Below are 25,958 nucleotides of genomic sequence, written 5' to 3' on the forward strand. Positions count from 1 at the left end.
GAAATATTCAAAAATTATTCTGCACTAGAGTTGCGGGTTATAATCTGAGGGGTGAGCACTACTTCAAACATCAGCGGGCACGTACAACATTAATTAAAAGGTTTTTGTGTTTCTGTTTGTGGAGTGAGGTTGTGGAACGGGTTGGGTGCGGAGCTCAAGCAGTGTCCAAGCATGACCCAGTTTAAAAAGCGGTACAAACAAATGGTTTTCATGAAATACAGTGAGGGAACAGGGCTTTAACGATCTGTTTTTTTTTTTTTTTTACGAATCATTTATGAATTAGTTATTTACACTTTCTACCTCTATTTTTTGTAAATATATTTGTTTGTTTACTTTATTTTCTATCTTGTGTATGTAACGGGTTAATTTTCTAATTATTTTCTAGTAAAATATTAAAAAATAAAATAATAATAATAATAATAATAATTGTTTAAAATATATTTATTTACAATTTCAATTTTCTATTTATTTTGGAAATTTATTGAATGTATATATGTTAGAAGAATGGTTTGTTGAGTAGTGGAGAGGGGGTAGGTTTAAATAAGCTAATGCTTCATCCTACTCCTTTTCAGACATGCTGTTTGTATTATTATTGTTAGTTTGACTATTATCAATGTTTTCGGTTTGTTTGTTTTATATTTGTCTTTTTAAATTGCATGTTCGAAATAAAGCAAAGCAATCAAGCAATCAAAATGTCAGGAATTCACCAGGCAGAGGAAGTACAGCGGAGGAACGTCCCCGCTGTACTTAGAAGGACCTAGATCAGACCGGGCCGGTGACGCCTGCAGCCCTCTTGGGGAGGCACAGATTTACGATCAGCCGGGCTCAGGGGTCGACTCTGGAGGGGAGGCTTTGCTGACCCCGTCCACGTCTCCCTGATCTCCAGGCCTGTGGAGGAGGAGATTCTGAGCTCTGAAAGAATCAGATTGTCTCCAGAAATCAGAGGCGTGTAGCAGGAATAAGAAGTTCTTTAATACAGAAATGAAAAGGAGTTCATACATTCAGCATGATTTACTTTGTGATGTCAGACTTGCACATGTTGCCTGCCTGCATATAAGTGAATGAGCGTTGATATTCAGAAGACTATGAACATTCAGAGCATTGTCTTACACCCGCGCAGACCACAGTTTAAGGGTCTGCATTGACCGGTAACAGAGATAAGTTGGCTGTGAAATCCCGCTCTATCCCCCTAATGCTGCGTTTGGGGCCTGTTCCTGCCCCGAAGATATTTGTCGAATCAGATTTCCTTCAGATGAGTCTGCGACTGCAGCCGGCGTGATAAACCGCATCAAGCCGTGGATCAGTAGGTGACGGTGTAATGTTCCTCCTGGTTCTCTCGCAGCCTCAGTTGTCTCAGGTTCTCCGTGCTACTCCCGTTGGATACCATGATCTCATCGCTGCGTGACTGAGTCCCCTCTCTGATCTCATGGGTGTGTTAGACGGTACTTTTGATGGGGGGGGGGGGGGTGCTTCCCCAAGTGCCAGGGGCATCCGATGCCACCCATCAATGAATCCGTTTAACGCTTGCATTACATACGTGGCTAATTTTGCACGGGGATGCAGTCGTGTTGATTTAGCCTTTTGATCTGTTTGTGCAAGAGGCTTTTAAAATCATTTTTAGAATAATTGTTTTGTGCCGAATCTTCTGCTTCAGCTTTGCATAATAAAGATCCCAAAAAAGTTCTGTTGGGTACCAGCACCAAAATCAACAGGGAAATGATATGTCTGCATCTGTTTCTACACCTTCCTGAAGTGTCCAGAACAAAAAAAAAAACTGGCTGAGAATTGGAAGAAGTTGTGAGGAGAGATGGCGTCTGACTCGGCGCTGTGAGGACTCGGACAGAGCTCGCTGTTCAGTTTGACTGGGAGGAAACGTGGAGCTCTTTCTTAATCCCTGGAGAATTACAGAAATGTGCATTTATGGGCTCAAACAATCAGGCGGCGGGTGCACCTCCCGATGAACACTAAATGGTTGAGTAGTCACACCTCCGAAAGGGAAATGAGGCCGACGACTGGAGCTGTAGTGTGTCTGTGTGCGATTGTGTGTGTTACGGACTGGAGTAGACCTCATTTCAGAGGGTTAGTCCACAAAAGCCTTCGAACGAAGCAGCTCTTAATGTTGTGCGTTTTCTTCTTTAGCTCTCCTCCTCCAGCACAGATCAATTAATTAACTGATTACAACTGGTTCAGAAGTTGAACATTGTTACGTCACTATGATTTGTTTCAACATAAATATATTGAGGAGAAAGTACAGGATGGACTCGTTCTAGTGCGGATGTGCAAAATAATTTAATCCAGGCCCCCAGAAATCAGTCGGACCAGTCTGCCTCAGAATGAACACAAAAAGCATTTAGTGAGATTAGACTGGGAGGACTGGGATGGCCGCCTCACGCCGTGAAGAAGCTGCTTCGCATTCTGCTCTAAATCCCATCACTTTTATTGGCTGATGACAAATTCTGACGGCGCTCCAGTGACTGGTTTGTGGGACGCGCTGCGGTTTGAACCCTGTGTCGCTATGTAAGGGAAAATGTGACGCGTTGTGTGTCGTGACTGATGAGGGTGTTAATTCACATGGAGATGTGATGCCAAAGGAAATAATGAATGTGTTTAATAGGTGGTTCAAAGTCTTGTTTTCATCCACAGTGAAAACCAATGACATCCTGATACCGAATTAGAGTCAAAGACATCCATATGTGATTGTTTCTATTTGTGTGTTTCACAATCTCAGCCAACGAACTAGAGGTTTAGCTTTGGAGAAGAGGGTGGAGGAAGGACACCACACAAACGTTGTCCTCCTCAGTAACCAGAGACTCTGTGCATGGGTCGGGGTGGGGGGGCAAGCCCAAGATTTACGGGTGAGCATCAAGGCATATTCCATAAACATTGATACACACGCTAGCTGTTTGGCCCGCCTCACCAGAACGGCCCCCCTTTTGGTCGCTGGGCTGAACCACATCTGACCCGGGTCCGGTTGAGGATCGCGTGGCTGCAGCCTCCACCTGCTCCGCCAATGTGACCTGTCTGTCAGCGGTGGCAGCGGGCAGCCTCACTGAGACCCGAGCCCGGTGTTTAATTCGGTGGGGGGGGGGGACCGATGCGACCCCTCAGACAGACGTATATACTTAGTGATACACTTGTGTTTGTAGGTTTCAGCGTTGACACTGTTGACAGCTCCGGCTCATGCAACCGCACATGCATGCAAAGTCTTCCAAACATGTACATCAATTTAAATATGTTAATTTAGCATCTTATAAAGCGAAGGAAACGCAGAAATAGACAGTGCATGCCTTTCTGGTATGAAGAAAAGACTCACTGGTGATGAGTTCATGTTTAGCTTCAGCAAACATTTTAATCCCTGCTCCAACACAACAGCAGATTTGTGATGAATGGCAGCAGGTTAAGAGATTCAGGTCCAGGTTCACACGGTGAAATTGTTGGGCGCGTCGTCTTTATCAGTCCTGAGCTGTCCAAAAATGCACGTCAGAGGTTAAACGTCTAATCCAGACATGGGCAAACCCAGGCCCGGGGGCCATATGCGGCCCGTTGGTCTTTTTAATCCGGCCCGCCAAACTTGTCCAAATTATATTATTAAATATAATTGTATTATAATTGAACCTCATTCATTTGACCTTTTCCCTGTAATGCTACCTGTAAAAGGCCAAATCCTTTAATGCATTTGCTTTCATGTGTCATTTATATTAGCTCACACAAATACTCCATCCATCTGTTCTTGGTCCGGCCCCTCTGTCAAATTTTAGAACCTATTGTGGCCCGCGAGTCAAAAAGTTTGCCCACCCCTGGTCTAATCTGATAAATATCCCACAAAGGAAACACTCTTATGTAAATAATGAGCGCTACACACTACAGCGCTGGGATCCATACGTAGGAGTGAAATGTCATATTGGTTTTTGTCTTTTTAAAGAGCTGGGCGAGATAGAGGACAGTTAAAATGTGGCTGGGACAGAAATGTCGAACGTAAATTTTGTCAGAGTGATGAGTTATTATTTTCTGCTTGCAGGACGAAACGAGCTGATCGCACGGTACATCAAACTTCGGACGGGGAAGACGCGAACCAGGAAGCAAGTATGTTCTCTGCAAATGCTATTTAAAGCAAACCTATTTTTGAAGTCTTGCTGATTGATGCCCCGACCCCGCCCCCCACCCCCAACTTGTCACTCTCTACCTCATTGAGGTCCGGAGTTGTCGACGGATTTAGGGCCAGGGCCCAATGCATAGATGCTATAGGATCGTGTGTCGGTGTTGTTTCTTCACCACCTCACAGATCTGGGACTTGCTCGATGGGGAGAAGAAGCTGGGGAATATGCTAATCCGGATGGGAGAGTGAGGCGGGACGGGCCAGGGATTTGGAACTCTATCCTCACTATGCTATCTGATATGGAATGACTGATGTATGGGCAGTGATGGATGTGGAGAGAAAGGGGTCCTGCTAAGTCATCTGGCAACAGAGTCCATGTGGGGTGGGGGGGTGGGGGAGTGATCAGAGGACAGATGGGACAGGAATGACGAATAGAAACTGAGTTGCACTGCAGCTACATAAGAAAGTAAGAAGTGTTTTTATAAAATAAAAGCGTCACCGTTTCATCTCAAGCCAGTCATGCGTCTCGTCATTGCAACCTGTCCCTCCGCCAAATAACTCCCGGTCTCACCCATCTCACCTTTGCGGCTGATTATGTCCTAAAGTCCTATAAAACAAAAATTCCCAAATCAACCACCCTATCCAGAGTCACCCATTTTCCTCTCTTCAACCACGTAACCTAACCCACGCGCTGTCGTCTGCTTTCCAGGTATCCAGTCACATCCAGGTTCTGGCCCGACGGAAGGCCAGAGAGATCCAGGTGAAGCTCAAGGTACGCTACGTGAGTCAACTGCTTTTTTTTTCATCTTTACTACATGTTTAGTGTCAGTTTGCCGGGTGGACGAATGTAAACCTGTTCACATCATGCAAATGACTCCGGCAGGTTTTAAATCCTAATCAGACCTGAATCTGCATTGAGCCGGGGTTAATATCATGATTATGATCAGGTTGTGCAGCAGAAGGAATTAGGATACCACAAACTATTGGCTATTTTAATTGCACCCTTTAATCGCTGCTGCTTTTAAGAGGAGACTGAAAGGTGAACGTATTTCTGCCGGCCTGAGGCTCAGATTATCAGCCAGAAGAACCCAACGTGTCGGGAAACAAATTAAACCCTGCTCCGTTCCTTGCAGGTTTTACATCTGATAAGAACCTCAATAAAGGTTTTCCTTTATGCTACGCTGAGCGCTAACATATCCCTGTCCCCCCAGTACTTTCTCAGTTTACATTTCTCGCCGCCATCCACTCGCATTCACAGCGGGCAGCCGTAGCCTCCCTCACCTTGGATGGCAGCCACCAGGGTTCAGCTGGCAGAGCCGTGACAGGTCTTTTTAAATATGTCTTTGGTGTAACTGAGACCCCTGCCCCCCCCCCCCATATTCCAGCTATGCTCTTGTGTTAGCCGGTTCTGGGATGAAGAATGCACCCTGTGGCCTTGCCCGTCGGGCTGGGCGGTGGGCGCTCATAGTCCTCTGTGGTTTGGAAACTGCTGAAGGGGTGCATTCAAAGACAAGAGGAAATGCAGTTTAAACCTATTTTAACCTCTTCTGAGTGCATTAGCATTCGGCGAGTTTGAATATTAGCATCCTCACATGTCGCCCCGCTGCCTGCCTTGTCTTCCAGAATGACCTGCAACAGAATCTGGCTGTCATTACTCGTTTGCTCCTGCCAAAGCAATAAACTTAACTCTTGACCTAAAAGCTCCTGACTGTAATATCAGCTCCTCGGCTTGCCAGGGCTTCAGCCCCCCCCCCCCCCCCCCCTCCGACTCCCCTTTTAGGGTTCTGTTAGCGGTGGAGCGGGGTGAGGACCGAAATGGAGTCTGAGTTGTCCCCCTTTGTGTTTTGTCTCTGCAGGACCAGGCTGCTAAAGACAAGGCCCTGCAGAGTATGGTCACCATGTCCTCGGCTCAGATAATCTCACCCACGGCGTTCCAGAACAAGATGGCCCTCCAGGGCCTGTCCAGGCCGGCTTACCCCCCAACCGGCGGGGTGAGTCCCTGACCAGCCTCCCCCCCCCACGTCATACTCATACTAACATGAGCAGAATCTTTGGTATTTAAATTCATCATCAATGTCATCATTTCACTGGATATTGTTCAGTTTGATCTTCCTGTTTGTGAACTTGAAGTTTGTCTGAATTAAATTTGAGAGAACGTTTTTCTTTGGTGCATTTTATGTTAATGATCCTAAAGTTTGTCCACAGTTCACTCACATTAAACACATTGATCAATCAAAATGGTCAAACTCTTTGTCTAAAACGTTTTTTTGTGCCTCAGCTTTGTGCTTTTATTTCCCAATAAGCACGTCTTACATGAGAATCAAAGGTGGTGTTGTGACGGAGTTGTATTTTTTCCAGTTCTGGCACGGAGCTCTTCCAGGACAGCCGGCAGGCCACGAGGAGTGAGTCGCCCTTCCTTCATCTCTGCAGCATGCATTTGTCATTTCTTATTTCATTAAGCCAAATATCCATCACATAACTTTCACACATATCAGTGCAATTATAAAGAAAAGTCTCCAGCTGTCTGGGGGGGTTGGCATACCGCTCTGCCCCCAGCGTGTTTAGAGGTCAGCCGGCCCAATTAGTGGCGAGATGGGGTCACGAGGCTGAGACGCTGGATAACATGCCTCTCCTGCTCTTGTCCCTTTCCAGCATTAAGCCCTTCTCCCAGCAGAGTTACGCCATGCAAGCGTCCGGCCCGGCCCCCATAACAGGTGTGTGCTGTTTCCCACCCCCCCGCCGTGTTGATAGAGGGCAAAGCCCAGAGAAATAGCACAGTGTTTTCTTTTTACATTTTCACACCCGAGCCACACATCGCCTCACTCGCTGCTCATCTGCAGGTTATGAAAGCACAGCGGGGCTGTCCATTTCTCCCGGCGCCCCCCCTTGGCAGGGCAGAAGCATCGCCAGCTCTAAGCTGCGAATGTTGGAGTTCTCCGCCTTCCTGGAGCAGCCTCAGGATCCCGAGAGCGTGAGTGGACGAGGCAGGAGATGACCCCGCCTCTAAAAGAGCTTAAACGTAACAAAGGTCGAAGTTTCTCATTGACGGTTGCATCAGAAGAATCTCGCTTCCTGGTTGTTAGGAGGATTGAGGAAAAACTGCAGAATGGATTTCCATTAGACATGGTGGAAGGGTTGGTTTGAAACCAGAGTAGACCTCCAATAATTAGTTATGAACCAGGGAATAATGGTTTTAGTGTGGATCTAAATTCCAAAACAAATCATAGGATAAAGAGAAAAAAAACATTCTAACACATGCTTGTGATTCCTGCATCAAGAATCCAAAAGTTGCATCATCCAATGAAATTAAACCCAACAATACTGAATGAATGGTGCGACTACAAAGTTTGGAAAATGAGGACGATACAGAAAAGACTGTAAATGAAGTGTTTGGACATAATTGTTGCAGGCGGGAAGGAAGGGGCTGGACCCTTTAGACAGGTGATAAGACATTACTGTTAACAAGATCTAACCAATGGGGCAGATGTGGAGTGCCCAGCGGGGCACTTGCCATTTTTGGCTCTGCTCACCGCCTGATTTGAGCCTTTTGTCTCTCCAGTTCAACAAACACCTGTTCGTGCACATTGGCCAGTCCAACCCGAGCTACAGCGACGCCTATCTAGAGTCGGTGGACGTCAGGCAGATCTACGACAAGTTCCCCGAGAAGAAGGGAGGCCTGAAGGAGCTGTTTGACAAAGGGCCGCCCAACGCCTTCTTCCTCGTCAAGTTCTGGGTAAAACAATGCCGGGCGAATCCACTTGAGTTGCGTTTCGTTCTGGGTGCAGCGCCGTGCGATTCTAGATGTCTCGCCGTTGTGCGATCCTCCTGAAGCCGTGAAGGTGAAGGGAACAGTCGTTAATGTTTTGTTGCAGCTGTCGGCTGTTAATGTCCTGGCGGTGATCGCTGTGTTGGGATAGCGTGTGCGTCCGACTTAAAGGAACTTAAGTGCGATTTGAAGCCAGAGCGAATGGGAACTCTTTGCTCCCACGACGTGATTGGTGGTCGATACACCGCGTGGGTGTATTTGTGTGTCTGTGATGTGGCGTGTGTGAATATGTGTGTGACAGCAGCCTTGGGGAGAGTGGCAGGCCTGATCTTTCAGGGGGGGAAATGTGAGCCCAGGCACCTGTCTCTGTGCTATTAGACTGAGTCCAACCCCCATGTCCCCCCCCACACACACCTTACCATATACTTATTTATAGATAAGTCCGCAAAACACAGACATGCACACAAACACACAACACCCTACCACCCCACCCATGCACGCAGAGAGAGGGAGGGAAGTCCGGTTGTTAGCCACACGGCTAACAGTCCGGTGTGTGTTTCCTGGACAAAGCCTCACCTCTGCATAAAGTTTGGGGTAAATCAATTCAGTAGTTTTTGTATTGTTAGGGAAAATATTCCTGTCCTGTCAGCTTGACTTCTCATAGACGTTCGCACTGCAGGGCTTAAGGCTCAATTCAGACTTTTTTTGTGTGTGAAATCAGATTTTTTTTTTTTTTGTTTTCACACCAGAGCTGCTTGGTCCGCTTTAAACGGACCAGAGTTCGTTTCCTCAGATAGTCCACTTCGTTTGGGCCGGTGTGAAAGATCATCCGAACTCTGGTGTGGATCAGACATGCGAACTCTCGGTTCGCTTGCAAGTGAACTATGGTTCGGTTTGTATGCGGTGTGAAACCACAGGACCAGATGTACGTAGTAACGCTATACGCAGTGCACCGAGGGAAGAGGAAGTACAGCGCGCACTCCAAACCAAGACAAACATGGGAGAGGGAGGGATTTCCTCGCCTACCTTGTCCAATCGACAAGCGCCACTTTCAACCGCGTGACGCTGCTCAGAAAGTTCGGTTCACTTTAGAAATCACAGTGTGAAAGCAGAACTGAAACAAGCGATGGATGCAACAATGTTGCGACTTTCAGTCTGCTTGGTCAGGTGTGAAAATGACTTTAGAATTCTAAAGATGTGGCTTCACCTTCAAACGGATGCTGTTTAGGGTCAATGAGACCATAGGGCATGAACATAAATAGTAGAAACATCGCAGTTCCCATCGATCCAAAGATGCTAATAATGAGTTGATCCTGGTTTGAGGTCGAACCGGGATGAAGTGAACATTGTTTATTATTTGAAGTTGCATTACGGACACACGGATCCTCCTATTTTCCATCATAAATAGTTTGTTGGCTCCTACTCTGAGTCATGAGCGCCTCGGGATGTTTGTCTGAGGCTTGGCATGCATATCGTGTTGTTCATCTAGTGTCCCACTGATGACCCGCGTCCAGCTTAAGGATCCTTCAACCACTGAGGAATGGATGCTGACAGACCAACAGTCTAACTCTGTGAAACTCAATCCAAGCCGTCCGCTTCATCAAAAAAATTTTTTTTACAACTTGTATGATATACAGGATAACATATTGGAGAGTCATTGTCAAGGTCAAGGTGTCCCCTCCCAGCGTAATGCCACCAGATGGCTTTGTGCGCGAGACACAACTCTTCTGGTCAAGCGGTGGCATTTGATTCAGGGCATGAGACGAAGGAGGGGACGGGTGTCCCTGCCGTTAAAAACAAGAATAGAGAGCATGACGGCAATAAATACATAGAGATAGAAATAGGGAAGTGGACGTGCGAACAGGACTTACGGGACGGCGGCGAGTGAAATGCCTCGCCCTCGTTTCATCTAAGCGGGGTGGAGCCAACGGTTTCCACTAGAGGAGCTCATAACGCCATCCCGTCTCGACTTGTTCACCCTGTTGTGTCTCAAGGGCTCCTCCGATTCTCCAGGCATCCATGACATGAAATGTTATAAGATAATCAGGAATTTCAACATCCATGCAGAAAAAAAAAACAGAAGAAGCTCCCGGCCATTAGAATAAACAAACTTAAATCACATTATTCTTCCTACGCCACCATGAAAGGCGACAGGTGCGCTGGATGCTGCCTTGTGGTAGGCCATGACTTGGGGGCGTGCTGAGGTGCAGGTTGGCATGGTAACGGTGACAGGCGACCGGCCCGCTTCCAAAGCTATGGCATTCTAGATTGAATTTCCAGCAAACCCGTCTGTTGGCCGCTGGCTGCCCTGCCCTGCGCCCGCCTGCCTCCTCGCCCCTCAGCGCCCGTGGCGCTGTCCTAACGGATTGTCTCACGCTTTTGAAGTGCCGAGGGAATCCGATTTAAGCCGGCTCTGCTAAATTGTTACACAGCCTGCCTGCCCGCTCTGATCTAATCAGCCAATTGCACGCTGAAGATTGTAATTGGATGAATTCCCTCGCAGGCTGTTAGGGAAGCAGGGAATGGCGGTTCGGGGAGGGTCACTGGGCCCCGGGGACGAAGACAAATAGAGGAATTACATGAGCTGGGGATGAAGATGAACGTGGTGATGAAGAGGTGAGAGGAGGCTGAGCGTTGTCTCAATGGCCCATTAGGAGGCAGAAGCCCAACAGGGGAGAAGGTAGAACAAGCCAGCGCTCTGACGGACGAGGCGGTACCACGAGCCGATCCGGAATGAGATTATAAACTCAAACTGGTGGGAGGATCAGAGACGGAGTTGAATCTGCATCCATGCAAGAGGTCGTATTTACCTTCGTCCAGAAACGGCAAGATAACGTGAAGAAATACTACTACTGGCCGGAGCATGAGCCAGGAGGAACCCCTTAAAGTTCAGTGTGGATCCGGATAAAACGTGTGCATCAATGTGTGTGTGTCACATCTGTTGTTTTCTTGTTGTTTTGTGGATTTAAATGTTTAAAAACAAAAAAAATTATAAAATGTATTAAAACATAAGATGAGTTCAACCGTTGGGTTTTAGCTGACTTTGGTTCATGAAGCCACACAGGGGGGGGGGCATTGCCTCTTCTGAATGATCATTTTACAATAAAACACACAATGAGATAAAGCACCATCTCTGGAATTCTGACGCTGGATTTGACAGCGTTGGGTTAACAAGCGTCTGGCCGTCGGATGCCTCTTGGCTTTGCAGAGCGCCGCTCTCGAGCTCTGTTGAGCCGTGACACTCTTGGTGGCGTCTCTGTTGGACTGCTGCACCTGTTCCTGCAAGAACCTGATTGAACAACTACAAACATTCTAGTCCTGATCCTATTAAATGCTTCTTGGAATTAGAGTTCTGAAGTTATGAGGTGCACTTGAATGCACCATTGTCTTATATATTAGAAATAGTATTTTGATCTTTGTTAACATCAGTGAATATAAATTCTGGATGGAGGGACTCTCACTTCCACTGATGTCCTGGGCTGATCATAAGACCCGCTGCGGCGCTTTGGGCTTGGAGCCGGTGCAGTTTCCGTACTACGCCGTGATACTTCCTCTCAGGATGTTCGCTATTGTCCCGCCATTGAAGGGACAATAGTTCCCCTCCCCAGGAGGGGAACTGACAGCTGCCCCTGTAGGCCATCCCGTCTTTGTTTGGTCATCAAGCCCATTACCACAGAGTCATGGGAGAACAGGGGGAACAGGACGTAGCCCTGAGGCACTCCTGTGTTTATTTTCATTTAGTTTTGAGACGACATGTTTGTGCTGATTCGGGTCGGAGCGTCTGCGCTGACATCCGCCGGTTCTGACGTGTCATCTGGTTTCTTTCCAGGCGGACCTGAGTGTGAATCTGCAGGACGACAGCAGCTTCTTCTATGGTGTTTCCAGCCAGTACGAGAGCTCTGAGAACATGATCATCAACTCCTCCACCAAGGTCTGCTCCTTCGGCAAGCAGGTGGTGGAGAAGGTGGAGGTACCGGCAATCATTATTCACAGAATTAATGTTTTCCAGAGGACTGCAAGCAAACACAGATTCACAGTTTCATTTAGTTTTCTCTCACTTTGCCTCCAAACGGCATCAAACGGCACGGAGCGGTTTGTTTCTTCCTCTTTTCCTAAACTCACCTTTAAGGAACGCTACATATTTAAGCTGGAATGGTTCCCACTGAGCGGCTCAGGTTGAAGTCTGCATCGCTTATTGCTGGATGGCCCTGCAGCATTTCAACCCAAAGAGGTCGCGACCCCGTCGGAAAACACGGCATCACCCCGGAGGCGTGGCCCGGGGGGAGACGGATTCCAGTCAGTTACCACTGATCTGTGGTCCGGGAACTGACGTGATTCTCAAATCGCTCCAACCTGACTGTTGTGTTTCCCCTTAGCTAGACACAATAGCATCGCCCCCCCCCCCCCCCTCCCCCTCCCAATCACTGATGGATTGCACAATATAAACACACATCCCAAGGTAGCGCCTTCTGCCTCAGCCGTTCACGCGATGATATTTAATAGCTTCATCATGTGGTTACGGTTGTTGAGTGTCATATCTGGCCATAAACTACATCAAGTAGATTACTTTACAGATTAGATTAGCACATAGACGATCGGCACGTCTAATCGAGTTTCCCTGGAATATCTAATTCACATTTCATCCCTTTTGAATGTGTTGTGTGTTTCCCTGCGTTCTTCAGACGGAGTACGCGCGCTTTGAGAACGGCCGTTACGTGTTTCGGATCCACCGCTCCCCGTTATGTGAATACATGATCAACTTCATCCACAAGCTCAAACACCTGCCGGAGAAGTACATGATGAACAGCGTTCTGGAGAACTTCACCATCCTGCAGGTAGACGGGAACGTTCGTGTGACGCTGGAGGATCAATGTCCCTCCCATACCTAAATTAAATCCCTGGGATTTAACATATAGAATAAGAGGGACAGGCATATTGATCCATCGTGAATCTATAAACACATGTAATTTAGATTTAGGTGTTTTCATTGGGTTTTAGGTATCTTTTCAGCTGCTGGACAGGAACAAATAAGGCTGTTGATGAACTGAGGGTGTCAGTCGGACAAGAGAAGCTTTGACATTCATAATTCTAGATTGATATTGATGTCAAAGCATTCAATGATAAAAGAAACCTCTCAGTTGTTTATTGGGAGGATTATGTACAAACTTGCTGTTGGATTAAAAATATATAGGGTGGGACTTAAATCAGAGAAGGACCAATTAAAATTTTGGGGAAACCCATGTGGTTTGGACAACTGAGATTGTGATTTAGTTTTTTTCTTTAGGAACGGATTCATAAATGTTTGTAGTGTGTTGCTGTAATAATCCAGATCTGATGGATCACAATATACAGTTGTAGGCGGTGATTGTTCCACTATAAATTGGGATTTTCTGAATGAGCTGGTATGCTCCTGAGAGAGAGAGAGAGAGAGAGGAGTGTATCGTCACGGTAACAAAGTCATCCTCAACACCAGGCTTCGACGACAATCGGTGTCCCTTCCATCAGCGGCTGCATTCCGACTCGCTGAGGAACAATGGCCGTATTGAGCCCACGCTGACAGCATGGCAGCGTGACATTATGTTTCTCTATGGGCTGATTTAGGCCACAGTAACCATGAACAGAGCATTAACAGACACACACACAAAACAAACAGATGTATACAGATTCCATATTGCAAGGTTGCACACAAGGAATCGAAATGCAAGAAGCGCTGCATTCAGGGCAGCACAATGGAGCATTATGGAGCTGGTTTTACTGCCTTGATCTTCCTGCTGGATGTGCAAAATAATCCTTCATGATATCAGTCCATCAAAAACCCGTCAGTCAACTCACCGCCACGATGATGGAGGGAAGTTTGTTAGTCCAAAAAACAGTCCTCAAAACGTTGCTTGTCCCCTAACGACGAGAGAAACACGATGACTACTTACAAGTTGTCCAGGAGCCCGTGAATTTTACCTGGTCTGGATCCAGGTAAAATTGTGGTTCGAGTGTGTGTGCGTTAACGCTGATTCAGGAAGATGGGAACTTTATTTTAAGTCACAAATTGTATCTTATAGCCTTTGTGTTCATTCTACTAAAACAGAAATCCTTTTCATGGATCCACAAGCCTTGACATCAAATGCTGCCCCCTTTGAAATGTTTGGTAACATTGCAGTCAATGGAGCTTCAGATTTTGTTCCTCAATATCTGGTTAATTATTGACCAATGTTTATGGAATTCGAATTTAATCCGGATCACATCCAGAATGAAGTCAGGAAATTCGCGAAAATATTTGTGAAAACTCCCATTGACAAAAAACAGTACCAAACACACTTTTCATGGTTAGTGTATAAAGACACCAAGAACAATTTTGACCCTTTTTATAATGATCCAAATCACCATGTGGACGGTGTAAATCTAATTATGAGGGGAATGAGCTGCTTGGCGGAGGTCTGCACTCTGAGTGATTTTTTCTAGTTCTAAAATAAGATCAGAGGAATTTTATGATCTTACTGATCACATTTAAGGTTCTTGGTGTAGTCTGTGTGTCTTTCTCATTACCTGAGTACCTTTGCACTCAAAATGTGATGTTTCCATATTTAAGACTATTTAAACGTGAGAAAACAGTTTGTCCCTCTCTTCATATCTGCTGGAGGAACAAACAGACATTTAACTGTGATCCTCTGCGCTGGTCTGCAGGTGGTGACCAACAGGGACACGCTGGAGACCCTCCTGTGCATAGCCTACGTCTTCGAGGTGTCCACCAGCGAGCACGGTGCGCAGCATCATATTTACCGGCTGGTCAAAGACTGACGGTCCCGCGGATGGAACCCACTCTGGGGTCGACTGTAGTGACGACATCAAGCGGACTTCTTCCTTTTAGCTCAAAGCTAATCAGGAGCCCAGAGAGAGACCCTTTGTTTTGCTGGCGTGGACCCAGGAAGACGACCGCGCCTGCTGAGGAAGCTGAAGAACAGGATTGTGAAACACTGTTGCCTTTTATACCAAAGGAGCCAAACGGGACGTGCATGAAAAAGTTGTTTCATCTCATTTTAATAGTGTTTGTTGTTTTTTCATTTAGATTCTGTTGCATGTGCGGAGGATGTTTCGCCACGAGTGACTAAAATACGAAGAACGACGGGGGAAGGCGGACGGAGGACCCCTCCTTTGCACATCCATACAATATCCCCGCGTTTGGCGCCAACCTCCGTGTTATCTGAGTAATTATGCACCGTGCCGCATCATCTCGTCTGAAGTCATGAAGCACATTGCTTGAAGAGATTTTAGAGCTGTTGTGTTCTCTGTTTGTTGTTTTAATGTATTGCCTCATACTGTTTCGGGTTGAAATGATCCGACTCCAGCTAAAGGCACATAACGCTGCTAACTTGAAGCAGACGGATCTGTGAGCGGATTGGACTCGGTCTAAAACTGTAAACTCAAGTTTCAGATGAAAATACAAGATTTTCTTACGGAATCCTCTGTTGCCGTGTTTGTTGCGTTGCAGGATGGTTGCCTCTCCAGGTTAGGTCACCATGGTTACATACGTAAATATAACGTGGCGATGCGGAAAGTGAGGGAGCGTTCAGGCCGGTGCTGTTTCCACAAATTCTAACGTTTCCCATCGTGCAGTGTGCTGGTAGATCGAACATTTAAAAAACAAAAAGGCTGTAAATCATGTTTTTCATATCACTTCTGGGCATTTGGCCAACATCTTCAAAGCTTCATTTCTGGCCAGATACAAAATAATTAAAGGGTTATTTAAGTCAATTTGGTAAACAAATTCTGAGGAAGTTCTTATAGTGCGGCCGCCACCTTTTATGAGCATTTAAAAACGGCAAAAGTAAAAATTGACAAAAGTAAAAGTTCAACAATATAGAATTCAAACTTTTAATAAAACTGTCATTTCAAATTGTTGCGCTGAATACTGACATTAGTTTAATGGCGTTTGGCCCCATCTAGTGGTGTTAAGACATCATCGCATGCCCCCCCCCCCCCCCCCCTATCAACTTCACCGTTTCAAAAATGTAACATTAATTGAGACTGAATATATTAATTTCAGATTATCCTAAGAAGCAGGTGTCGTTCAATGGCTTTTTCTGACTGGCGTGATCATCTGTTCATCCATTACGCGCTCTGTCTCTGCGCTATGAGACGCTCCCTTCCACGACCCGCTCGTAAACCCACAAGAAGCCCGACAGGCACTGCAAACGCTTTGTGTTAATCTCACGACAAGCAATTTGGGGCGGATTGCTGCAATTATGGGAACAGGGTCAGGGGTCATCCTTGATCCGCTGATACCGGATCAGCAGCGCACCAAAGAACCCTTTATTCCGTCGGCCCCCGCCTGCGTCCGTCCCTGTTCAACAGCCTGATGTTTCTCAGCACCAGTGGATCCGCGCACACGAGCATCCCCCCCCCGCAGACAGAACCGGAGCCTCTCGGAGCTGGACTCTCTTTACGCACGGCTGGGTCTCCTCCTCCCGCCGGTGCGTCGCTGTCGGCAGTAAAAACCAGATCGCTGGCTCCACTTCAGCTCGAGTTCGGCCCGACATGTCGGTGCTTCATCTCCCACGGTCTGGTTGACATTACGCGCCATGAATGCCACGTGGGGTTTGCTGCCGGTGCTCATGGGCCTGGTCTGCCGCGGCGAGTCGCGGTGCTCGCCGAACTCTTACTACAAGAACTGCTGGATTCGACGGCTTCCTGGGTTTTTCATCGACATCGAGGAGTCTCAGAGGAGAGGAGCGCAGCTCCTCAAGTTCTACCAGGAGGAGACGGCGCTCGAGTGCAGCCGCACCTGCTGCCTGACCACAAACTGTGAGTCTCGGCGCGTCACGCGCGTAAAATACGCGCAGATATTTCGGTACGTGGTGCGCTTCCTTCCATTCTCCACTTTGATCAACCTTCCCTCGCAGTTTCCTGTAATCTGGCCATATTCCACTTTGACACCACTCAAGAAAACTGCTTCCATCTGCACTGCCCGACCCTGGAGAGCTGCGTCCTCAGCCACAGAGGGAACGTCGTCCTGTACAACATCACGAAGGGTAAGTGCGTGGAAACACCTGCTGGTACTCCTAGTATGGAGTTATAATACACCCAGAGCCGAGTACCCAACCGAGAACGAGACGAATGCAGATTCACCGACCTCTGACCTGCCGGGGATGGAGAGATGAGAGTTAATAGCAGCTGGAATTACAAGCGCAGGCATCTGTCATAAAAAGACAAGAGCGCCTTTGTTCCTTCGTTTCCTCCCATGGGAATCTAAATAAAGAAGCTTATTTGTGATGTTATTTACATTTAAAGAAGCATCTTTAAGAACATTCAGCATTTATCTACTGGAGTTTCAAGTTAAGTTCCAAGAAGAGTTGGACAAATAGAAAAAAACATTGAGAAATGCAATTTTAAGAAAGTTAAAAATCAATCGATCCTGGATGAGCCCCTTGATCCATGTCTGCAGGCGGAGTCTCATCCTCCCAAACACCTTCATGTGGCTTGGGTCAGCGAGTGCAGATGTTTTTAAAAACCTTTTTAATTCCTTGTAACCATGATGTCTGTGGGTTTTCGTGCGGTAATTGGTTCTCAATCGGCTCTACGTGGATAGATAAAGGTCAAATGAATAAATGTAACAACCTCATAGAGCCCGGACGACAGCGTTATCAAAACATACAGAAGCCCCGAAAAGTCAAGCATTAGCTAAAGCTTCTGAGCAGAGGGCCCCCCCCCCCCCAAATGCAATTTGGTGCTTTATAAATAAAGTTAAATCAAATGCTACATTAACATGCAATGAACTACAATGCTGGAGAGGCGGGTTCAACGGTGTTTCTGCTTCCAGGTGTCGATCCCGACCTGCTGGTGTTTGGGAAGTACTTCACCTCCAACCTCCGCGTCCTGCCCCCCCACTACAGCCGGCTCAACGCATCGGAGCCGCTGGCCTCAGACAAACGCCACTTCATTCATCCGCCTCCGCCCGTGGCACCACCCCTGACTTCAGCCCCTGTAGCTAAGCTTCCTACCCCCACCAGCAGAGAGGTCGCCGCCGTCACGACCCCGCGCAGCACCACCCAGCGCCCACCTATACCCTCCTCATCACCCCCTCCGCCTGCACCAACACACACAGCAACCCCGACCTCCTCCACAGCTCCTCCATCCACCCCCATCCCTCTCAGCTTGGCAGTCTCTACCGCAGCTGCACCTCCCTCTTCACCCCCCACCCGCCATCACACCGATGCCATGTCCCAGTCTCCCACCAGTCCTCCCATTCCCACAACCGGATTCATGGCAAGCAGCAAACAGTACATCAATGAGACGGAGGGCAGCGGGGGGAGGAACCACACCACGGGGAGCGGCGGAGGCCACACCCCCAGCGGAGGGGACCCCTCTGAGGGTTCGGAGTCCGGGTGGCACGTGGCCCCCGGGGCCCTGGTGGTGGCGGCGGGCGTCTGCACCACGGTGCTGCTGAGCTGCTGCTGCTCCGTCCTGCTGGTGGCGAGGTGCAGGGGTCGGCGGCGGATGGGACGCTACCGGACATCGTGGCGAGGGAAGGGAGGCTCCATGCGTCTGATTAGATACGTGCGGGTCAGAGAGAACACCTGAAGGCCAGCGGGAGGCCCCCCCCCAGGAGGACTTCACTTCAGACTGACATCATTTTTGCTTTTATTTTGTAAGAGACATGGTTTCATTTGTTATTCTCAGTTTACTGGGACAAAAAGTAGTTCCGGTCAAAAAAAGGTTTTTAATGGCTTAAATGAGATAAAAGGTGTTTAATGGTTTCATTCAGTGGCAGAAAACTAACATCCTGATTTCCTCTAGTTCATTTAGCAGAAACGTTTATGAGCCACAGAACATTCCTGCAGCTGAAGAAGACGGGGACGATTTGGACGGCAGAATGTCTCCTGGAAAGACGCAACGGAACTTTATCCTGTTTTGAAGACATTGGCGGTCCAGACGATGGACTCGTCTCCTCTGTGTTTAGCTCTCCTTCCTCCGGGGGTTCCACTCCTCGGCCCGACGGCGAAGAGGAGCGGGACGGGAGTCGACTGAACGGGAACCGACACGTCTTATAACGGAACACACTGGCCTTTTATTTTGTAGCACAGGCTGCGTCACACATGCGATACAAATAAAACAGTTGAAGCCTTTTGTCTGGAACATGAATGTTTGTGTTGCAGCTTCTCCTCTTCATCACTTCAGGCCTGAAGCTGCGTTACAGGCCGAGGACGCTCTTGACGGCGTCTTTGTATTGCAGGATGGCGCTCTCGCCATCTCCTTCGTTCTTCAGCCTCGTCACAGAGTCTTTATACGCCTGCACCTCGCTCCTCTCCAGCAGCTGCTCCTGCACCTCCTTGCCTTCCCCCTCCCTGAGTCCCAGCAGGTGCAGGAGCGTCCTCTGTGACTGGCTGCCCTCCCAGCTGTACTCCTCCATGTCCGCCCTCGTCTTTTCGGCCTCCCAGGCTTCTGTTTTCTGAAGACGACACGAAACAACACGTTTAGCCGTCTACGGGGTAAAGGAACGACATCACAGAGAGGAGGTGGCGGCTATGAAACGCAGCCGAGATAAAATCACCACAGTGGGGTCCGACAATCGCTCTCTTTGTGGGCTAGCATTGCAACCTGAATGCCCCCCCCCCCCCCCCCCCCCGCCTCCGTAAGGCGGCTGGACAAACTGTGCCTTCCATTGTGAGTCCAAAAGGGCAGCGGACAGTGTTCTCCTTGGCTCGGACACCTTTTCAAACTTCTTTCTAGTGTGGCTGAGCCGATTTCTCCGATACGGCACGGTTGGTTTGATGTGAATCAGGGGCAACACCTGATAGGAGAACCTGCCCCCCCCCCCCCCCATCTGTGGATAAATGCCACCTGAACAAGGCTGTTGTTTGCCATCCTGCTGCCTATTCAAGCCTGGTGCCTCCCTAATGGATCACGCCGCTACCCAAAGCTAAATGTCACCAAAGTTTGTTTTCTGCTCAGGTTGAGGAATATTTCAGTAATGTGAGCCTCCATCCGTGTGAAAGGGGCACGCTGGCGAGGTGGCAGGACGGGACGGGGGGGACGGCGGGGGTCACACGGTATGAGGAGATTTACAAAGCAGCTAGCGGCTAATTCATGCATGAACAGAATGCATCCGGTCCCTACAGAGGTCATGTTTTTGATTTCATCAGCGTTACAGGAAGTTAAAAATGAAACCGTGTTGGGAGAAATGATAGGAACCCTGTGAAGTGAGAACAGGACCAGAGAAGCCACGAGGCGAGGGCGCATAGGACCTCTGAACTCACCCAGGACTCGTGGTAGAGGACGGTCAGCAGGTACAGAGCGTAGTCCTTATTCTGTTGTCTCAAAGGGCAGCTAGAAGAAACGCAACGAATTCTAATTAGTCTCCCGTTCCAAACCGACACAACGGAGTGAAAGAAGACCAGTTCTTGGGTCGCCTCATCGTGCCTGTGATCGGACCTTGAATTTCTGCGCCTGCATAAAGGCCAATGACTCCACACCAGCAGGGGGCGGTAGTCTGTTTTCAGCAGTCAAAGGGGAACTGCACTGATTGGCTTGAACTCACCCAATGAAAATGTTTCGTTTGGATTTGAAATCAAAATAAGGGAGCGAAACTGAAAGATCTTGGGTAAGTCTGGCAGTCAGCACATTTCACACCCTCTGTTTGAGAGCAGGTGAGTCGGGGGCGGGGGGTGGTGCTTACCTGTCGGTGGTGATGGTGAGGACGTTCGTTTCTTTGCAGTATCTCTCCCCGACGAGCTTCAGCATTTTTTTGCGAGCGTGGTCATCCAGGTTCAAACTGGACACGTTAACCTGCGAAAGCGACGGCATGATTTTATCACCTCAAGAGAACCACCAGAGAACCATCATACAACCAGAGAACCACCCGAGAGCCTTCAGAGAACCATCAGGGACCCAGAACCCCACAACAGAGCCTTTAGAGAGCCTTCAGAGACCATCTGGCTCTGCTGGAGGTAAAGGGACGGTGAGTCCAGATGTGCTCTCATCTCTTGGATAACAGCAGCCATGTTTGTTTGTGATCCTTTGACTGTGTTGATTAAAGCACGAGACCTTTTTGTCCTTTAAGCAGCAGCCAAGAATAACCTCTAACCCCCCCCCCCCCGGGACAATGGGCAGATGCAGGGCAGAGATTACGCCCTGATTATGGTCCCTCCCGGTTCATGTGTTCAGTGCAGATGAACGCGGTTTATACGACATACAAAAAACGCATGAGCGTGTTTCCACCCCCCCCCCACTGAAAGACAAGTCTGTGCGTCACTCACAGATGAATTTCTATGAAAGTCAAAACGGGGTCTTGGTGCACTTTCTCAGACTGTGTGCGATTTGCTCACAAATCTTTCTGCCTAATCCACCTGGATTATTGTCTGAATAATTCCATCACACTGATATAATCTAAGGCAAACAACCTTTGCAGCAGAGGGCTGGTATTGAACGCTAAAAAAAGACACCGCCACCTGGGCAGATCGGAATTGATTGAGGCCTTAAAGTAGCAAGGAGGTCATGTTTGTTTTTGTTTTGTTTGTCAACAAGATTAGAAGTCAACGAGCCGAGTTCCAGGAAAACTAGGAGAACGATTTTATTTGGTTTTTGCGGGTCAAGGAAAACTAAGATCTGATTCAGAATCTTGAAAACGTTCCACAAACATTTTTATGCTTAAGACGAAAAAACCCGAAAATCTCTAAATTCAGATTTGTTATTATTTGACGAATCACTCCTTTTTTTTTGCTAACTCGTTCTTTGCGTCGTCACGAGTGTGGGTTCCATTTCCCGGCAGTCGGAGCTGATCTCTGATCACACACTGATGGATTAAGTTCTATTTGGGGGATTAAAGGGAATATCAAAACCGGCCAAACAAAAGCCTCAAGAGAAAATGAATGTGGAAGGTTGGAAAAATACGTCCTCATAAAATGACAAACGCAAGAAGAGCAACAGGGAATCTTCTTTTTTTCTTTTGGTGACCTGTTCCTTTAAGAAAGTAAAGAACCCACACATGAAAGAAAACCTTTAAAGCCAAAATCAGACATCGACAAAATTCTCAAGTGACTTTAAACAGATATTAAAACTTTAGCAAGACGGACAGAAAAACTCACGCTGAGATGAACGCGCCGAGCGGCGGGGTTCCGGACGGACGGGCCGGCGGCCACGTAGTCGGTGCTTTCCACTTTAACGGGGAAAAACTGGTCGCATTTGGCGTCGGTGTCCAAAGCAGACGGCCACTCTGTGCAGAACGCTGACAGCGCGGGAAGACAACTCAGACCCTCAATGAGTAGACGTGCGAATATAAAACGACAAGCAGACCTCTTCACATTAAAGAAAGACGTTACGTTTTAGAGCTTCGCAGTGTTTCTTGATGGCTGCCGGCGTTAAATGCAGAAAATTCGGTATCTGAAAGAGAAACAAGGGATCAGTGATCAAGAAGGTCCACCCAACAAGTGAAAGACAGACATCGTCCCCTCCCAAGAAAGACAGTCCAATTAAACATCTCTGCTTCCCGCTGACCGGGGGGACACACACACGTTCTTCTACATGACTGACGAAGATGATCCCTGGCTCGACGAAAAGTGACTCCAAAGAGGAGATAATAAATGAAGTTTTATTCCTGGTTAAACTAGAAAAATATGTTTAATTTGTGTAAAGATGGCACCATCGCCATTTAGCCTCAATCGTCAAGCCAAGAGGAGGAAAGTTATATCATTAGGCTGCCGGCAGGACTCCAGCTGTGACGGGCGAGGTCGCGGATCTCCAAGTGGCCGGAGTCCAGATGGAGCAGCTGGCGTCTGGACGCAGCATCTCGGTAATCCCAGCAGAGACACGGAGCCATCCGAGCCATCCGAGCGCCGAGCCCAAATGAACGATAAGAGGAATGAACCCAGCTTGGATGCATACGTGCGGGTGAGGCAGACGCATCGAACCATCAGCCCTGCAGGGGGAGTCTCCCTTCTTTGCCCATTTATTCCCGTTGTCAGAGCAGGTTTTTGTGTTCTTTAGACTGAAAAATATCCCGATTAAAACTATTAGCAGAGATGTCTGACCTTGATGAGCTCCAAGTTGCCCTTCCTATCCGGGGGGGCGCCTCCCTTCACAGGGTAGCCCATCCTCACAGGAAGGGGGACGGCGTTGGGATTGAAGGGGGCTGCTGTGGGATAAACCGCAGTCCAGTCCTGATCCAACGGCATCTTTTCTGTCCTGTAGACCCCGGGCTGATAGCAAAGAGAGACAAAGTGGATCTCTGAAGAACTACGGTGCGTAGCTTGGATTCAGTTGGGAGAATTAATCAGAGCCGGCCCACTTACATCTCGCCTGAATTTTTTGGCAGCCGTAAACTTCCTGCCTTGAAAGCCTGGAATTTGGATGCAGATTTTTTATTTTAGCAACACAAAGCTAAAACGAGCATTTCATTCAGGGCTGCGAAGCCTGCAGATACAAGACGCCGTGATCGCTTTAATATGGCATTGACCATACAAATGACAGACTCCAAACTGCAGACTGGTACGCAACTCTGCATTTCACAGTCACAGCATATTCACTTGCTGCTTCAGGAAAAAAACCCTGACATTTGAAGAATATTTGTCTCTGCGTTTCTTCTGCTTCTGATTGTACAACCTTTTCAGCAAGTTGCACTCGGAATACGACAAATACGTTGTTGTGAAGCACTTTTTTTCTTTTTAATTGAAGGTGAAATATAATTTTCTGACGTTTCTTCCCACACGACTGAGCCACGAACAATGTTCCCTCTAATTTTTCATGCGTCTGAGCAAACACACAAACTCCCCGAGCGGTCCCTCGGATAACTTTGAGCGACATTATAATAATACAATTTATTTTAAACGCACTTTACATTAAAGCAAATCTCAAAGTACACAATAAAAATAAATAACATAAAAACAAGCAATAAAAATCAACAAATAAAACCAACGAGCAAAGGATGTGTGTACAGTGGTCCCGCGAGAGTCTTGGAACTCCGTTTACAATGGCGTCTATTATGCGTAAAAACACGTAGATCTAAAATCATTGCGGGTAAACAAAATGAAAACGTGCACGCTGTAAACCCAACATTAGCCTGTGAAATAATATTTAATCTGTATTCCATTGCTCGTCTCTTACTTAAACTATGATCATCTTTGTATAATATCATTTTCTCCACTTGTTTGCTGAGTGAAGTTGTTCATTTTAAGGGTTCAAATGTTGCTTGTTTGTGTAAATGCTCAAGAGCTGGCATGTAAATTATAGCAAATTTGTGTAATAAAATTCAGAGTTAAAATGTTTATGTGGGATTTTATGAACCAAAGTGTTCAATCATATGAAATAACACTAAAAATGGATTCATTCACACATTTCCGAGAACGATCCATGAATGGGAGCAAAGCGGAAATCCAGTCGGCACAGCGACAGCGAACCCGCAACAAGTCGATACATTTTCGCAGTTTCACGCATGCGCACTCGACACTAATGACGCGCCCGTGTTGTTCGTCCCATCCCTAGGAAATAGCACAGAATGATCGTTTACGTGTTTATGTTATTTTCAATTTAGGTTGGATTTTTTTTTGTGCGCAACTGCAGATTTTCGCTGCGCGAAGACCGTATCAGCTGTGCGTAATTACGCACGAGCGCACCTGAGAGGGAACGCTGGTCACGAACTAGCGGCAGAGAAACTCACCTTCATCCGCTTTGGTAGTTTTTATAAATACTCCGGTCGCGTATGTGGCTCTGCTCACGGACGTCTGAAGTCCGAATCCAGCTTGATTTATTCGACCTAAGATCGGGAATGCCTTGCTCGTGTGGGAAGCCATGTTTGTCCCCAATAACTACGGACAACGGCGAAGGACAAACTACGTGCCTTCGACAGGGTCGTTGAGCCTGCTCAGTGCCTCCTACAGGTAACATCTAATATTACAATATTATGGAAATACTTTAATTCAGGTACACAAAATTATTAAAATGATTTCTTATTTTATTTTCTTATTAAATCAGTAGCAAGTCTTTATTTGTACATACACTACTGTTAAATCTGATTGCGCGCAACCACCAGCCGGTTCCACCAGCTGCTGCCCTCTCAGACAAGTGGTGCGTTTAAAAACGTCCGTCAAATCAAACACCTGAAGTGAAATTGCCTGGGAGCATTTTCGTGTAAAACAAACAAACAAAACGCCGAGACATGTGCAAGATTTCGTTTCAGTTAAAAACCAGTTTGTACACCCTTGAAACGGATGTCTATTGTTACTTCAACAGAATGCAACAGTTGGAATAAAGTCTTGCACAATGCAAAGGCATTAAATAGCTCCAAGCAAAACTGCAGCGTTTGCAAAGAAGTCTTTCAAGTCTGTGCTGTAACGTTAACTGTGATTAAAACTAAAGGATGCGTGTGACTGTGAGGCTTCTTGTTTTTTGTCTTTTTGTGATCTGCTCTACACACCTGGATGAACTCATGAATGGCAACACCATTGTGTTATTCTTACCGCTGGGTATAAATTGGCACAAATCAACAACAATACAGTTTATTTAGCACCTTTCAAGCAGCTTGAATGGACATTTGAATGGCGAAACATAATCGTAAAAGATAAAATAACAAAATACATTCATGGAATTCTATAAATGGAAATAATAAAATGATTATTTCTATTTTTGCAAATTTTGTCATTTATTATTACGTAGAGGTTGTTTGGTGAATGACACTAAATGTAAACAGAACTTACTTGTCTTATACTGTTCTGGACAGCATATAAATGATTGTTTGGACAATTGTCTTGTATTTTTTCTATTTCTATTATTAAATAAATGAATGCCTTTTGATTAATTTGTGTTCTTAGTTGCAGTCTCACAGGTAATAAATTAAAAAAATATTTTATAAATACGACATAAACTCCATTTGCAGATTCAAATTGTTATTTACTCCGATCTACTTAACCAAATCTATTTGGGGGGGATTCCCATGCAGGGCCCACTTTTTTGTTGGATAAAAGTCGCTGATTAGACTTCCTGCTTGCCCGTGAACGCAGCATACGTCCAGACACAAGCTGTGATGCGCTTCAAAGACAAATGTCCTGCAGGCAGCGACCGGACCGACTCCACGCTGGAGCTTTCACTGCATCATAGATGACGGTCCGTCACCGA

At 47.1% G+C, this 25,958-nt stretch overlaps 3 protein-coding genes across 4 annotated transcripts; 2 read left to right on the plus strand and 1 right to left on the minus strand.

The window, feature by feature from the left end:
* Window positions 1–5,943: 5,943 nt before the first annotated feature.
* Window positions 5,944–16,005, plus strand: LOC137893501 (transcriptional enhancer factor TEF-3-like). 2 transcript variants are annotated; one of them, XR_011105457.1, is made up of 9 exons: window positions 5,944–6,087; window positions 6,455–6,498; window positions 6,749–6,810; window positions 6,937–7,067; window positions 7,656–7,829; window positions 11,692–11,832; window positions 12,545–12,697; window positions 14,541–15,061; window positions 15,901–16,005. XR_011105457.1 is itself a non-coding variant. In XM_068738912.1 (8 exons), exons 1-8 carry the CDS (start codon window positions 5,986–5,988, stop codon window positions 14,652–14,654), a joined length of 921 nt encoding a protein of 306 aa, XP_068595013.1. In that variant the 5' UTR covers window positions 5,944–5,985; the 3' UTR covers window positions 14,655–15,308. The 2 variants fall into 2 exon arrangements, 1 of the variants encoding a protein (XP_068595013.1); XM_068738912.1 differs by lacking the exon at window positions 15,901–16,005 and having other exon boundaries at window positions 14,541–15,308.
* A 430-nt stretch (window positions 16,006–16,435) lies between these two features.
* LOC137893541 (MANSC domain-containing protein 4-like) lies at window positions 16,436–18,495 on the plus strand. The gene is made up of 3 exons (XM_068738951.1): window positions 16,436–16,658; window positions 16,757–16,885; window positions 17,674–18,495. Exons 1-3 carry the CDS (start codon window positions 16,436–16,438, stop codon window positions 18,432–18,434), a joined length of 1,113 nt encoding a protein of 370 aa, XP_068595052.1. The 3' UTR covers window positions 18,435–18,495.
* A 1-nt stretch (window position 18,496) lies between these two features.
* Window positions 18,497–24,643, minus strand: mrps35 (mitochondrial ribosomal protein S35). The gene is made up of 8 exons (XM_068739356.1): window positions 24,505–24,643; window positions 23,141–23,187; window positions 22,880–23,047; window positions 22,172–22,232; window positions 21,938–22,077; window positions 20,530–20,639; window positions 20,111–20,180; window positions 18,497–19,302 (listed from the first exon to the last, which is right to left on the minus strand). The coding sequence occupies exons 1-8, from the start codon at window positions 24,635–24,637 to the stop codon at window positions 19,045–19,047; spliced, it is 987 nt and encodes a 328-aa protein (XP_068595457.1). The 5' UTR covers window positions 24,638–24,643; the 3' UTR covers window positions 18,497–19,044.
* Between the last annotated feature and the right edge of the window lie 1,315 nt (window positions 24,644–25,958).

This window comes from Brachionichthys hirsutus, chromosome 5, assembly GCF_040956055.1.
Source record: "Brachionichthys hirsutus isolate HB-005 chromosome 5, CSIRO-AGI_Bhir_v1, whole genome shotgun sequence".
NCBI lineage: Eukaryota > Metazoa > Chordata > Actinopteri > Lophiiformes > Brachionichthyidae > Brachionichthys > Brachionichthys hirsutus.